This window comes from Vombatus ursinus, unplaced genomic scaffold, assembly GCF_900497805.2.
Source record: "Vombatus ursinus unplaced genomic scaffold, bare-nosed wombat genome assembly UNPS02014798.1, whole genome shotgun sequence".
NCBI lineage: Eukaryota > Metazoa > Chordata > Mammalia > Diprotodontia > Vombatidae > Vombatus > Vombatus ursinus.
The window spans coordinates 27,509,573-27,523,660 of NW_020954576.1; the positions used below are offsets into that span (position 1 = coordinate 27,509,573).

The 14,088-nt window shown below is 35.4% G+C and overlaps 1 protein-coding gene across 2 annotated transcripts in view; it reads left to right on the top strand.

Annotated features, from left to right (window-relative positions):
* Positions 1–14,088, top strand: part of LOC114050058 (apoptosis-stimulating of p53 protein 2-like) — a 69,814-nt gene that overhangs the window by 44,631 nt on the left and 11,095 nt on the right. For both annotated transcript variants that reach the window (XM_027871605.1, XM_027871606.1), the window contains 4 exons: positions 4,739–5,210; positions 6,420–7,192; positions 9,028–9,165; positions 9,882–10,015. In XM_027871605.1, coding sequence (XP_027727406.1) covers positions 4,739–5,210; positions 6,420–7,192; positions 9,028–9,165; positions 9,882–10,015 — 1,517 coding nt within the window. The remainder of the gene's footprint in view (positions 1–4,738; positions 5,211–6,419; positions 7,193–9,027; positions 9,166–9,881; positions 10,016–14,088) is intronic.

A 14,088-nucleotide genomic window follows, 5' to 3' on the forward strand; every position in this document is an offset into this window, starting at 1 on the left:
GGTATGTCACTAAATAAGTAAGTTTATTTAGGTAATATTGCTATCTTTTATTATATTGGCTTAGGTTACCCATGAACATATAACATTTGCTTATTCATCTTTATTTCTTTAAATAGTGTTTTGTAGTTGTAGTCACGTAGTTTTTGTGCATATTTTGGTGGTAGACTCCTAGCATTTCATATTCTTCTGTAGTTATTTTAAATGGAATTTCTCTTTCTGTCTCTTCCTGCTGGGAAAATCATTAGAAATGCTGATGATTTGTTTGGATTTATTTTGTACTTTGCTACACTGCTGAAGTTATAAATTTTTAAAATTAATTTTTAGTTGACTTTCTGCAGTTTTCTGAATATACCATAATATCATCTGCAAAATGTGACAGTTTTGTTTATTTTTTACCTGTGCTTTCCCCTCCTCAATTTATTTCTCTGGTCTTACTGCTATAGCTAGCATTTCTAGCACTATATCAAATAGTAGTGATGACAGTGGATGTTTTTGCTTTATTCTTGATCTTAATGGAAGGGATCTTTCTTTTCATATAATTGTGGATCTTATTTTAGATAGCTTTTTTGGCGTCTGTTGATATAATCATATGTTTTGTTGTTCATATTATCAATATGATTAGTTGTCTTTATAATTTTCTTACCATTAAACTGATACTGCTTTCCAGTTATAATTTCAACCTGGCCACAGTATAGATGTAGTCTTTGTGATATATTGCTATAGTCTCTTTGTTAACATTTAATTTAAAATTTTTGTATCAGTATTCGGTAGGGATGTTATTTATAGCTTGCTTTCTCTGTTTTGATTCTCCCTTTATGTATTAAGTCTATATTTGTATTATAGAAGGAATTTGTTGGGCTCTCTTCTTATTTTTGCAAACAGTTTCTATACTGGGAATTGTTTTTTGAACATTTTAAAAAATTTTCTTCTAAACCTGTCTGGTCATGGGTGGTTATTTTTGTTTTGTTTTGTTTTTGGGAGGGAGGGGACGTTCATTTATGGCTTGTTCCATTTCTTTTTTTAAGATAATTAAAAAAAAATTCTCCTTGTTCTTTTAATTTGAGGGTTTTTTTTGTTTTTTTGGTAAATACTCATCATTTACGTTTATCATTAGTTTATTTTTTTTTAACATAGGCTCAATATTTTCTAGTAATAGCCTTTATTTCTTAATTTGTTGTGAATTATCTTTTTAAAATTTTTGATACTGGTAATTTGGTTATCTGTTTCTTTTTAAAAAATTCAAATTAGATAATGGTTTATCTATTTTATTTTTAAAAATCCAGCTCCTCATTTTATTCATAAGCTAATTCACAGACTTTTAAACTTTCAGTCTTCTTAATTTCCTTGATTTTCAGGATTTCTATTTTAGTGGTCCATTGAGGTTTCTTAATTTGTTGATTTGTTTTTGTTTTATTTTGCATGCCCAATTTGTTGATTTTTGTTCTTTTATTGATGAAAATGATTAGAATATGCATTTTCCTCTTAGGACAGCTTTGGCTACATCTCAGAAATCTTGGTTTGTTTTTTTCTTATTGTGACCTTTAATTACATTATCATTTCTATTATTTGTTTTTGACCTATCAATTCTTTAGGATTAAATTATTTAGCCTCTATTTAACTTTTAATCCTTTCTTAATTGGCCTTAATTGTATGAAATAGATTTTTTATTGCATTGTGATCAGTAAAGAATGTGTTTACTATTTTTTTTTTTTTTAAATTTTATTTGTTTGTGAGTTTTTTATGCTCTAATACATGGTCAGTTTTTGTAAAGGTGCCATGTTTTGATGGTGTATTTCTTTCTCTTTCCTTCAGAAATCGCCAGGAACCTATTGTATCTTATTTTCCTTAAATACTATTGAGGTCCTTAATTTCTTTCTAGTTTATTTTTTGGTTAGATTTGTCTAGCTCTGAAAGGGGGTGCATTGAGGTCTTCCCACTATTATAATTTTTCCCTTTATTCCTTCCCATAACTTGCTTAGATTTTTCTTCAGATATTTAGATGCTGTGCCATTTGTGCATATATGTTAAGTAATGAGATTAATTCTTTGTCTATGGTATAACTCAGTACAATGTAGTTTTTTTCCTGTTTATCTTAAGTCTGTTTTTACTGTTGGTTTGACATCATGACTGTTATCCCTACTTTTTTACGTCAGCTGAAGCAAAATAAATTTTGCTCCAGCTCCTTATTTTAACTCTGAATGAATCTTTATGTTTTAGCTATTTCTTGTAAATAACATATTATTGAATTCTGATTTCTAATCCACTCTGCTGTCCTCTTCCATTTTATGGGTGAGTTTATCCCATTCCCATTCATGGTTATGTTTGTTAATTGTGTATTTCCCTTTGTTTTATTCTCTTATTCTTTTATCCTCTCTGCTGTGTCCTATCTTTACATAAAAGAGCATAAGGGATGAAATGAGAGTATACTCAGCACGAGTATTCCAACTTCAGAGAATTCATTATTTGCACTAATTGGAACCTAGCTGTATTTTCAGTTTACTCTCCAGTTCATTATGATTGGTTGCTGTTATTTCATTTCTTGGAATATGATATCCAGAATCTTTTTTTGTTCATGGCTTTCAGGTAGTCCAGTGATTCTTAAAATAACCTCTCCTTGATCTGTTTTCCAGGTCAACTCATTTTGATAGGAGATTTCTCAATTTTTCAATTGTTTTCAATCTCCATTTTATTTTAATATATCTATCTTCTTGTCCAATGGAATAGTTAACTTCTTTTTAGTCCGTTCTAATTGTCACGATGTCTGCTACTTGAGTAAGGTTTTGTGTCTTTTGTACCAAGCTGTAATTCTCTTTCCAAGTCTTTCCTCCATAGCTTTAATTTGTTTTTTTTTCCCTCTTTTGCTCTCATTTTCTTGTTTTTAAAAATTTTTAAATTTATTTTTAGTTTTCAACATTCACTTCCATAAGCTTTTGAGTTTTAAATTTTCTCCTCCCTCTCCTCCCCCCTTCCCAAGATGGCATGCAATCTGATATGGGCTATAGATATACATTCTTATTAAACATATTTTCACATCAGTCATGTTGTAAAGAAGAGTTAGAATGACTGGGAGGGACCATGAGAAAGAAGAAACAAAACAAAACAAAAAAAGAGAGAGAGAGCAAATAGTATGCTTTGTTCTGCATTCAGACTCCATAGTTTTTTCTCTGGATGTGGATAGCATTTTCCATCATGAGTCTTTTGGAGTTGTCTTAGATCCTTGTATTGCTGAGAAAAGCTGAGTCTGTCAAAGTCAGTCACCATACAATGTGGCTGTTACTGTGTACAATGTTCTCTTGGTTCTGCTCACTTTGCTCAGCATCACCTCATATAAGTCCTTCCAGGTTTTTCTGAAGTCTGCCTTCTCATCATTTCTTATAGTGCAATAGTATTCCATTACATTCATATACTTCAACTTGTTCAGCCCTTCCCCAATTAATGGGCATCCCTTCAATTTCCAATTCTTGGCCACCACAAAAAGAGTTGCTATAAATATTTTTGTACATGTGGGTCTTTTTTCATTTTCTTAATAATATAATTTTTAACTCTTTCTTAAAATTCTTACTTCCTTTCTTCTAGGAATTCTAGTTGAACTTGTGCCCAAACTGCGCATTTTTTTGAGGTTTTGTTTGTAGGTGTTTAGAAATTATTCTCCTCTTCCAGGTTTGTGATTTCAGGAATCCCTGACATCAAATAATTCTTTGTCTTTTTTGCTTATTTTTTTTTCCTGTCTTGCATCCCAGATTTGGACTTTGTGTTAGGGCCAAACTCTGTATCTTTCTAGCAGGCCTCTTGTGACCTTGCCTTGTTTTGGCCTGTCTTTTCTGAGATCCTACTGATTCTTTGAGAATCATAGTGACATGGCCTGAGCCAGGTAATTGCAAAATTTAATTGGGCCCTATGTAGTCAGATCAGGGAAATGGTGTGATCACTGATCTCCTGGGCTTTCTAGATTCTAGGCTTCAGTTTGACTCTAGGCACCATAGCTGCAAACCTGCCCTTGGTAGTCAGTGATAATCAGGTAGACAGCAGTAGGCTTCAGGCTAAGAAGGTTGAAGAGCAGCTGGTTTACTTGCTTGGCCCTGTTCTGGGTATCTATCATCTATTTTAGGCAATCCAACATTCTTGTCTTCACTGAGTGTTTTATGGACTGAGTCCATACTTTTGGGGCCTTTAGAAACTGCACTGCTATCCTTAGTACTCATTTTGAGTCTAATTTTCACACATAATCTCTGTTGGTGATACCATCTTTGAAAATGAAGTTTTTAATTTTGGTATTTAAGACTGCCTCCTGGGTTTTTGTAGGGAGAGGTAGAATGCAAGGGGAAAATGGTAAGAAAGAATCATTTAAAAAAAATCATAGAATTTTAAAAATATGATTTAATTCATTTTCAGAAATAAAAATGATCTCATTACTCTTTTTCCTCTATCAAAATGTCAAGTTGTGTGTGCCTTTTAGCAGTAGGAGGATAACTTTTTTATTACTAGCATCTAAGGTTATATTTTCAGTCACCTACCTTTTCTTTCCTGTGTTTTGTGTGTCATTTACTTTATTTTGTATATGTGAAAGCAATCGTAAAACTTCATATAAATAAATGAAAGGTATTTTAAATTGTAACTTACTGTTTAGTGCGAATGATTGTCTCCTAAAGTATTAGGTTATCTTGGAACCTCTTGTTATACATTGCATAGAACTGGCTCAGTAGTTCTTCCTTTTACCTGGCTGTCTTTTGCTTTGTAGACTGCCAGTAAAAGTGTGGGGAAAGTTCCTCCGCCTGTCCCAACAAAACCAAAACAGATTAATTTGCCATCGTTTGGACAAAGCAGTCCACCAGGGTCAGATGGTAAGCCTGATGGAAATCTTCAGAAGTTGCCATCAAGTGTTATGTCCTGGGGAAACAAACAGAAATTAGCAGAGCAACAGCAGCTTCATCAGAGAGTTGCCCTGCCTCCCAGTGCACCGTCAGCTGGCCAGGACCAAGCCCTTTCTCCACATTTCAAGCAGGACAGTCCACCTGCTGCAGCAGTCCGGCCTTTTACCCCACAGCCTTCCAAAGACACCTCTCTTCCACCCTTCCGGAAACCACAGACTGTTGCAGCAAGCTCAATATATTCCATGTATACCCAGCAGCAGGCTCCTGGAAAGAACTTTCCACAGGCTGTGCAGAGCGCTTTGACCAAGACACATACCCGAGGCACTCATTTTTCAAGTGGTAAGGTTCTAGAATCATTTCTGTTGGCAGAGAGTGTGCTAACATTTCTTGATAGTCTAATTTTCTTCAGTGACTTGCAATTTGTAGGTTATATTTATAGTAATGGTTTGTTAAATTGATGATTCCTGTCCTAATTTGGGATATCATTTCACACACTCATCCTATGCTAGAGTTTGAGGGACCTTAGGGAGGAGTGTACTCTAATCCTCCTTTGGCTACTTGTATCTTAGACTGAGTATGTATATTTTATAATACTTTTTTGTGTGCCTGAAATGTTACTGATAAGGAAAGCAGCCATTAGTTAGACAGTTAAACCTTTAGCTTAAGTACTTAAATATCAACACCCAAAGCTGAAATGAATTAGTTTAGTGTCTGTAAAAGCACTTTGAAAACTTGTTAAGTATAAGATGGTACCAGTACCTGGTCTGATCCATAGACAATAATAATGCCCACTAAGTTTTATCTGAACAATAAGGTAGCTAATTGTATTATGAAAAGAAGCAGCTATTCTGAGCCTAACACAAATTCGGGTGAACTTAAGAGAAATCAAGTCAGTGGATTTAAAAGAAGCAGAATATATTCTACCTATTTCTATTCACTTGGTATTTTCTTTTAATGAGAATCTTTCTCAAGATTTGCAGTGTTGAGAATAATAATGAAATTATTTAGGGAAGAGCAGAATATATTCGGCCTCTTTTTATGTACTTTGTGTTTCATTTTAATAGGAATTTTCTTCCTCAAGATTGACAGTGTAGAGAATAATAACGTAATTATTTGGGAAAGAGCAGTATAAAAAGGAAGCCACTTTGCTACATATTCTTGGGACTCATGAAAATTTTGTGAGCCAAAATAGAATGATTCTGGATGAATGATTTTGAAAGGTTTGAATGATAAAATATATACTATTTAATTTAATCTCGACACATGAAAGAATTGTGTTTTCTGCTTTTATGAACTGGATGCAAGATAAAAGTGGGAGTCTTGCCTAAGTCATTGGTTGGTGTATTTTTAAAAAGTATTTGTTGAAGAGGATGCTGTAAAATCAAGATGGCTTTTAACTTCAGTGAATTCATTAGTCAGATCATAAGACTAAACTAGGCGTTAGTCAGTATGTAATGTATTATAACTATTTCCAGCTAATTTGTCAGATACTGATCACTTTTTGTATTGTTTAGTTAATGCTAACAAGGCCTTTTCTCTTCTAATTAGTATATGGCAAGCCAGTGATTGCTAGTGCCCAAAACCAACAACAGTCAGAAAATATCTATTCCAATAGTCAGGGAAAACCTGGCAGTCCAGAATTGGAAACAGAACCCATATCTTCGGCCCAGGAGAATCATGAAAATGAACGAATTCCTCGCCCACTCAGTCCAACAAAATTACTTCCCTTCTTATCTAACCCTTACCGAAATCAGAGTGATGCTGACTTGGAAGCCCTACGGAAGAAACTGTCAAATGCGCCAAGGCCACTAAAGAAACGGAGCTCAATTACAGAGCCAGAAGGTCCAAATGGGCCAAATATTCAGAAACTCTTGTATCAGAGGACCACTCTAGCTGCCATGGAAACTATTTCTACCCCATCATACTCCTCCAAACCAGCTCTTGCGGCTGCCAGCCCTGAAAGCCCAGCTGAAATCCAGAATCCATATCTAAGTGCAGAACCAGAGAAGGAAGTGGTTTCCCTCTCTCCTGAACCAGTTTCCACAGAGGAAGTAGAAAGTGCCATTACAGAAGAAAATGAAATATCAGTGCCTTCTCCTGGTCTTGACTGTGTGCCCGAGGGAATACCAGATACCAGTAATCTTAATCAAACTCATGTAGAAGAACCAAATTTAGAGGTATCCATCCCACTTGAAGTATATTTGGAGGAATACCCACCATATCCACCCCCACCATACCCATCTGGAGAACCAGAAGGATTAGGAGAGGATTCTTTCAGCATGCACCCTCCTGAAATCACTGGGCAGTTTTCTTTGCCTCCTGTAAGTAGTATGATATCTATTAATTTTTTACAATTTAAAAAAATATATTTGCTATTTAGAGATACTAATGTGTTATGGGATTTTAAATTCTACCATTATGATGATTTTTATGCCCACTTATTGCTCAAATATGGGGAAACAGGAAAGAGAGCTTGAGCTATATTAACTGAAACCAGTCTAAGCTCAGACTTATGTGATGCAATATTTTGGGTACAGTTACTCATATAACTCCATTTTTGGTTCTCTAAAATAAAATGATATTAACAAGACCTTTTCTAATTAGTATGTGGCAAGCATATGATTGCTAGTGCCCAAAACCAAAAGTAGTCAGAAACTATTCCAGTAGTCAGGGAAAACCTGGCAGTCCAAGGGGAAAACAAAAACTAAATGCCAGTGTGTAAAAGTAGCATTTTTTTCTTTTATAGATTATAGTGTCCTTTTCTTGGTAAACAATCATTGACATTTTTCCTTCTTAGTCTCAGATGGAGTGGAAGCTACATGGTTTTCCATTTCTGACTTACATAGTTCCCAGGAAAATGTTTATTCTTGTAACACAGCTATCAGGTTGCCTGTTTGGGGCCCATAAATTATACACCTATAGCCTTATACCTTTTATACCTATCATCTTAAGGAAAAACAATTTCTAGCCATTGCATGTTGTGTGAAATGTATATTATATTGCCATTAAATATTTTTTGCTCAGTAACTTTCTCCCTGAGGCGACATAAAAGAAAAATGTGTAGGCATCAATAATTTTAGTTGATGTAATAGGTGATAGAAAATTTTATTATTCTATGTATGGGGATAAATTAGTCAATAAACATTTGTTAAGTGCCTGCTATATGCCTGGCATTGTGCTAGATGCTGGGGATGCATAGACAAAAATGAAACAGTTCCTCCTTTCAAGGAGCAGGAAGTTTAAAAAAAAGTGTCTATTGTCACTCTCAATTTGTAGAGTTTTGTTGTTGGGAAAAAAAAACTTTTTAAAAATAGTAAGCTTAAAAATATTTTAGTTTAGGGGCAGCTCGGTGGTGCAGTGGATAGAGGACCGGCCTTGGAGTCTGGAGGACCCGAGTTCAAATTTGGCCTCAGACACATAACAGTCACTAGCTGTGTGACCCTGAGCAAGTCACTTAATCCCATTGCCTACCCCCAAAAAAAAGAAAAGAAAAAAAATCTTAGTTTAGTCAATGTATATATTTTCCCTTTTTTCAAAAGGTGGTGATTTAGAACATTGATAAGCCTGATCATGGTTATTTATTCTTTTTATCTTTGCATGTAATTGTCAGTCCTTTTCACACTGAGCAGTGGTACACTGAGAGAACTCTGGTATTCTGCAGCAGAGACATCAAAGAAATTCCTGCAAAACCGTGCAAGGCAGTCCAACCAGATTACATGTAATTGAGAAATGTTTAATAAAATAAATAAAAATACAATACAACATAGATAATGTGCATTCATGGTTTTCTAAGTCATCATGTTGCTGGAAGGGAGCTTTTCGAATGTGACACCACTGCTCTGTGTGTACTATCACAAGCTAATCTGAGTATTTACCTATTAGAAACTTCTTCAGTATTCCTGCCCAACTTAAAAAACAGAATTTGCCTTGCTAAGTCAAGTAGATAATTCACTTATCTGCTTCAACTGTGGCTAATTTTTGATGCTTCACAGAAAATGAACACTCTGCCACATCAAATTACATACCTGGCTTATTATAAATTAATTGTGTTTTCTGTAGTTTTTGTACCAGTTATATATCTACTTCATTTAGAATTGGTTTCTTATTTATTATACTTCTCAGATTAAACCTTGATTGTACGTTCTCTCTTTTTCAGGGCAAAAGGACAAACTTGAGAAAAATTGGCTCAGAGAGAATTGCCCATGGAATGAGAGTGAAATTCAATCCTCTTGCTTTACTTTTAGATTCATCTTTGGAAGGAGAATTTGACCTCGTGCAGAGAATTATTTATGAAGTATGTTTACTATTTGCAAATTGTTTTAGACATGACTTTTAATTTTGTTGTTAAATTCAGATTGGAAAATTATGAATTAAAAAATAGTATATTAAATTGTTTTAAGCTGGGCTGGCACTCTTGGGAAACACCCAAATAGGATTAAGATAGAACTTCAAATTTGGTGTCAGTTCTTTGACAGTATGGAAATTGTACATTGCTATGCGGTCCTCTGAAGTCCTTTCTTATATCTCGTGGAATAGTATCGACACTATTGAAATAACATTTATTAAATGCTTATTTGCAGTCTTTTTTTTTTTAAATGAAGTTAATTAGATATAGTCCCTGCCCTTTAAGGCTGATGGCTTTAGAATATTTTTATTTGCTTTTTCTCTCTTTCCTGTATTAAATAGGTCCTACCCATAAATTCATTTGTTGGAAAGTGAGGAGGAAGAAACAAAAATGATGTTAAAGTAGCTCCTGTAGAAAAAAAAATGTCCCTTTCCATATTCATTTTTTACTTTATTGCATTGTGCCATCACTTGATGTGGTGGTTTTCTTATTTGTGCAATTAATTTTGGTATAGTGAATCTCTTTGTTCTGTCGGATTTCAACTATGTTCTAAGAAAACAGCCTTGAAAATGTTTTTTTTTCTTATATCCAAAAAACCAATTAATAGCATTGTGCTACATGGCACAAAATTTGAATGATTTCTTACACTTCTTTTTGTTTTATAGGTTGATGATCCCAGTCTACCTAATGATGAAGGTATTACAGCACTTCATAATGCTGTTTGTGCAGGTCACACAGAAATTGTGAAATTCTTGGTGCAATTTGGTGTGAATGTAAATGCTGCAGATAGTGATGGATGGTAAGGATTGCCTTTAGCCTCCTGAGATGCTATTCAAATGAAGTAGACTAGATTCAGAAAATCAGTTATTCATTGTTAATTATGCATCTCCTGTGTGCAAGGTAGTTTATCAAGATATTAGAAGAAATGCACAGACTGCCTTCATAGTACTTGTATCTTAGTTGATGTAACTAACATGGAAGTTTGAACAATAATAGAATTCAAGACAATATGTAAGAGCTCATAGGGCAGTATCATTATCATTACCATCATTATCAAATAATTGGTATAGAACTGACATAATTTCAGAGGAAAGAGGGAATTACTTATCCTCTGATGTTTATTAAGAGATCTGTTATGAATGGATAGTACTATGCTAAGAACAATGAAATGCACAACAGTTTTGTATTTGGTTCATCTTGTAATTTATGTCCAACTACTTTGCATGTGTTTCTCTTGTATGATCTTTTTTTTGGGAGGGAGGAGTCTCTTGTATGATCTTAAAGGGAGTTATACTTGCTTTTGGTTAATGTTAATGATAACTAAAAAGTAGTAAAACTTGAAATGAAAATATTTAGTTGCTTTTCCTCTCTCTGGCTCACCAAAGTGACAGGAACTTAAGGATTATTCTTGTAATGTTTTCGATGGCAATTTGAGGGTAATCTCAGAAGAGTACACTAGCATCAAGGGGGATTGGTAAGGCTTCTTGCTGAAGGGGAGAGACTTGAAGGGGAACCAAGAGGCAGAGAAGAGGAGGAAGAGTATTTCAGGTATGAGGACAACCAGTGAAAATCCACTTTCTGACCTCATTAACTGTGACATAAGGGCCAGGTTGACTTTGAAGTCAGACCATAACAAAGGTCTATGGATATTCAAATAGAGAGTCTTAAGCAATTAAAATTAAAATGTATAAAAACATTCATTGTATTTTACTAGTTTGAGGAGTCTAAGATTAAGGAGACACAAAGGAAAAGTCAAAATCTCAGAGTGAAACTGCATCTAAATGTCATATTCTGGAGAGCCAGAGAAATTTCTTCTATTTAATTCCCATGCTAAAGTCTTCTTAGTTTGGATATAAGAGAGGGAATCAAAATGGTCCCTCCCAACTCCTTTTATAACCGTGTTTTCCTCTGCCTTTCCTATTGCTTGTGGATCATTTTAGAACATTGGTCAGTTGTATAACAGTATTCTTGAGATGCTTCCAGGAGCCCTTTTAAGAGATATTATCACAGTCTGTTCAGCAAGGGGGTCCAATCCAGCAGAGTAGCCATTTTAAAAACCATTGGCTAGTTTCATTGAAAGTGAAATAACTTGATTTTTTTTCCATTTGGGACTCTAATAATTCATGGGTGGTGTTTTTGTTTTCAGTTGGTTAAAAATAGGATTTCACGTGGACAGTTTAATGACTAGATTCCCAGTATGGGCCTATGATTTCATCAGTATAGGGGGTTCTTGGTGAACAGCCTTTCTACTAATGCAGGCAACCATTCTTTTGCAACTTTTTTTTTTTTTACTTTTGCAACTTAGAGTCTTAGGAAGGTGCATAGTATGCACTGAGAGACTTGGTAACTTGGACAGAGTCACACATGAAGAAGTGGAGGCTGAACTCAGGTGTTGTTGATTGCTAAGCAGGCTACCTACCCACTGTGCTACATTACCTCTTATCTTCAGAATTTGGGAGGGGACATTTCCCTGTTGAGTAAAATGTATTTCTGAACTTATCTCTGTGTGTGTGAATTCTTCCCTTCTTTGTTCATTTGTTCAGTGTGTTTCAAGTGTCAGCTACTTCCCCCAGCCCCTTTCTTCTTATTTGTATAGATATCTACTTGTGTACCTAGAGTATGTCAGATAATTTTCCTTAACCTTTCTTTCCCTTATCCTTCGTGTATTTCTCTTCCCCACTCTTTCCATTCTTCTCTTAAGATCATCAAGACATAACAGAACCACTCCTAGGATTTCTGTCTAATTAGACTTCCTCTGTGAGCTATGATGATGATAGGGTTCAGAGGGGAACACTTATACCATCTCCTCATATTTGAATGTAAGTAGTTTTTCCTTCTTTAGATGTTTATCATTGTTTATTTGTCTTTTTTACATTTCTCTTAATTCCTGTGTTAGAATTTCAAAATTTCTATGTAACTTGGCTTTTCATCAGGAATGCTTAGAAGTTCTTTGTTTCAGTTAGTTCCATTTTCCCCCTGTAATTTTACACTCAGTTTTGCTGAGTAAGTTCTTGGAATGTAAGCCTATATCCTTTGCCTTCTGGAATATCATATTACAAATTCTTTGCTCCTTTAGAGGGGTGGATTTAACATGTATAATCGTAACTGTGGCTCCTCAGTACTTGAATTCTTTCTTTCTGGTCACTTGCAGTATTTTTTTTCTCTGACCTGAAAGCTCTGAATTTTGGTTATGCTGTTCCTGGGAGTTTTTATTTTGGGATTTCATTCAGATGGTGAGTGGTGTGGTAGATTCTTTCTGTTTCTACTTTGCCCTCTGCTTCTAAGAAATCTGAGCAGTTTTAAGATTTCTTGAAATATAATGCCTGTGCTTTTTTTTGGTCGTGGCATTCAGATAGTCCAATGATTTTTTTTTTTTTTTGCAAGTCAGTGGGGTGAAGTGACTTGCCTAGGGTCAACATAGCTAGTAAGTGCTAAGTGTCTAAGGCCAGTTTTAAACTCGAATCTTCCTGAATCCAGGGCCTGCGCCATCTAGCTGCCCTCTCCAATGATTCTTACATTTTATTTCTCCTTGCTTTTTTTTGGTCAGTTGTTTTTGCTATGATACCTTACATTTTCTTCTGTTTTTTTGTTTTTGTTTTTTTGTTTTGTTTTAACCCCGGTATTTTAGCTTTGTTTTAATCTTGTTGTCTCATGAAATCATTGATTTCTATTTGGTCCATTTTATTTTCACAGTATGTGGTGCTTGGATAAGATCTTGTGCCAAGCTTTTAATTCCTTTTCCAGTTCTTTCTTCTGTAGTTTTTTGTTTCTTTTCCAATTTTTTTCTCACATGCTCTCATTTTATTGTAAAAACATTTTTAACTTATCTCTTCTAGGAATTCTAAGTGATTTTGTGCCCAACCTGTGTTTTTCTTTAAGGATTTGCTTATAGATGTTTTGGAGTCATTCACTTTTGGGTTTGTGTCTTGAGTGGCCCTGCTTCCGTAATAGCTCTCTATGGTGGGATTCTTTTTGTTGTTTGCTCATTCTTCCAGCCTGTTTCCTGATTTTAGACTTGATGTTAGGACTGAGCTCTGCTATCCTTCTGGAGGGAAGGTCTGGGCTCATCCTCTTGCAGCTTTTTTGCAATGTTGAAAGTTGTATTATTCCAGGATCTCAGAGACAGGCTGAGAACCTGAAATCTTTCAATGCTCCCATAGAGATCTGATCTGGGGGATTTCTGCCCCATTGGTCTGAGTTTTTCCTACTTCCTGACCTGGATTTGGGTCTGAGCAACACTTGACTGAGCAGCTGCTGTATTCTACCCCATCAGCTAGGTGGGAAGCTCTGTTAGATCAGAATGACAGAATTGTAGGTTCCCTTTTGGTTGCAACTCCTACTACGGTTATTGCTCAGTAGGTTTTAGATTTGACTGGAAGCTGAAACTAAGACCCTGCTCTCTTCTTGGTGCCACACTACTGCAGCTGGCTTCTGAGCTTCTTTCTTTATTCATATACTGCCCAGCGCCTCTTCCTGGGGAGTTCTGCCCCCATGTAAGGCTCAGTTTCTCATTCCACCCTGGATCTGTGACCCAGACCTGGATAGTGGTCACAGCTGCCAGTTGTTACTTATCTCCATCTTGGTGCTAGACTATAGGTCTGGGGATGCCCTCGTATAGTTCTTGGATGTCTTCTTGCCCTAGTACATAGCTTCTCTTTAGGTTTTAGAGTGCTTCTTTGCCCAGCAGTGTGGTTATTGCCTTTCCTTTTACCCCAAACTTTCCCTTTAAGATGACCTTTCATCTGCTTTGTATATTGTAGATACCTTTACTTATTATCTCCCCCGTTAGAATGTAAACTCCTCGAGGAGAGTGACTATTTTCATTTTCTTTGCGTCCCCAGTACTTGGCATGGAGGAATAAATGCTTGTTGA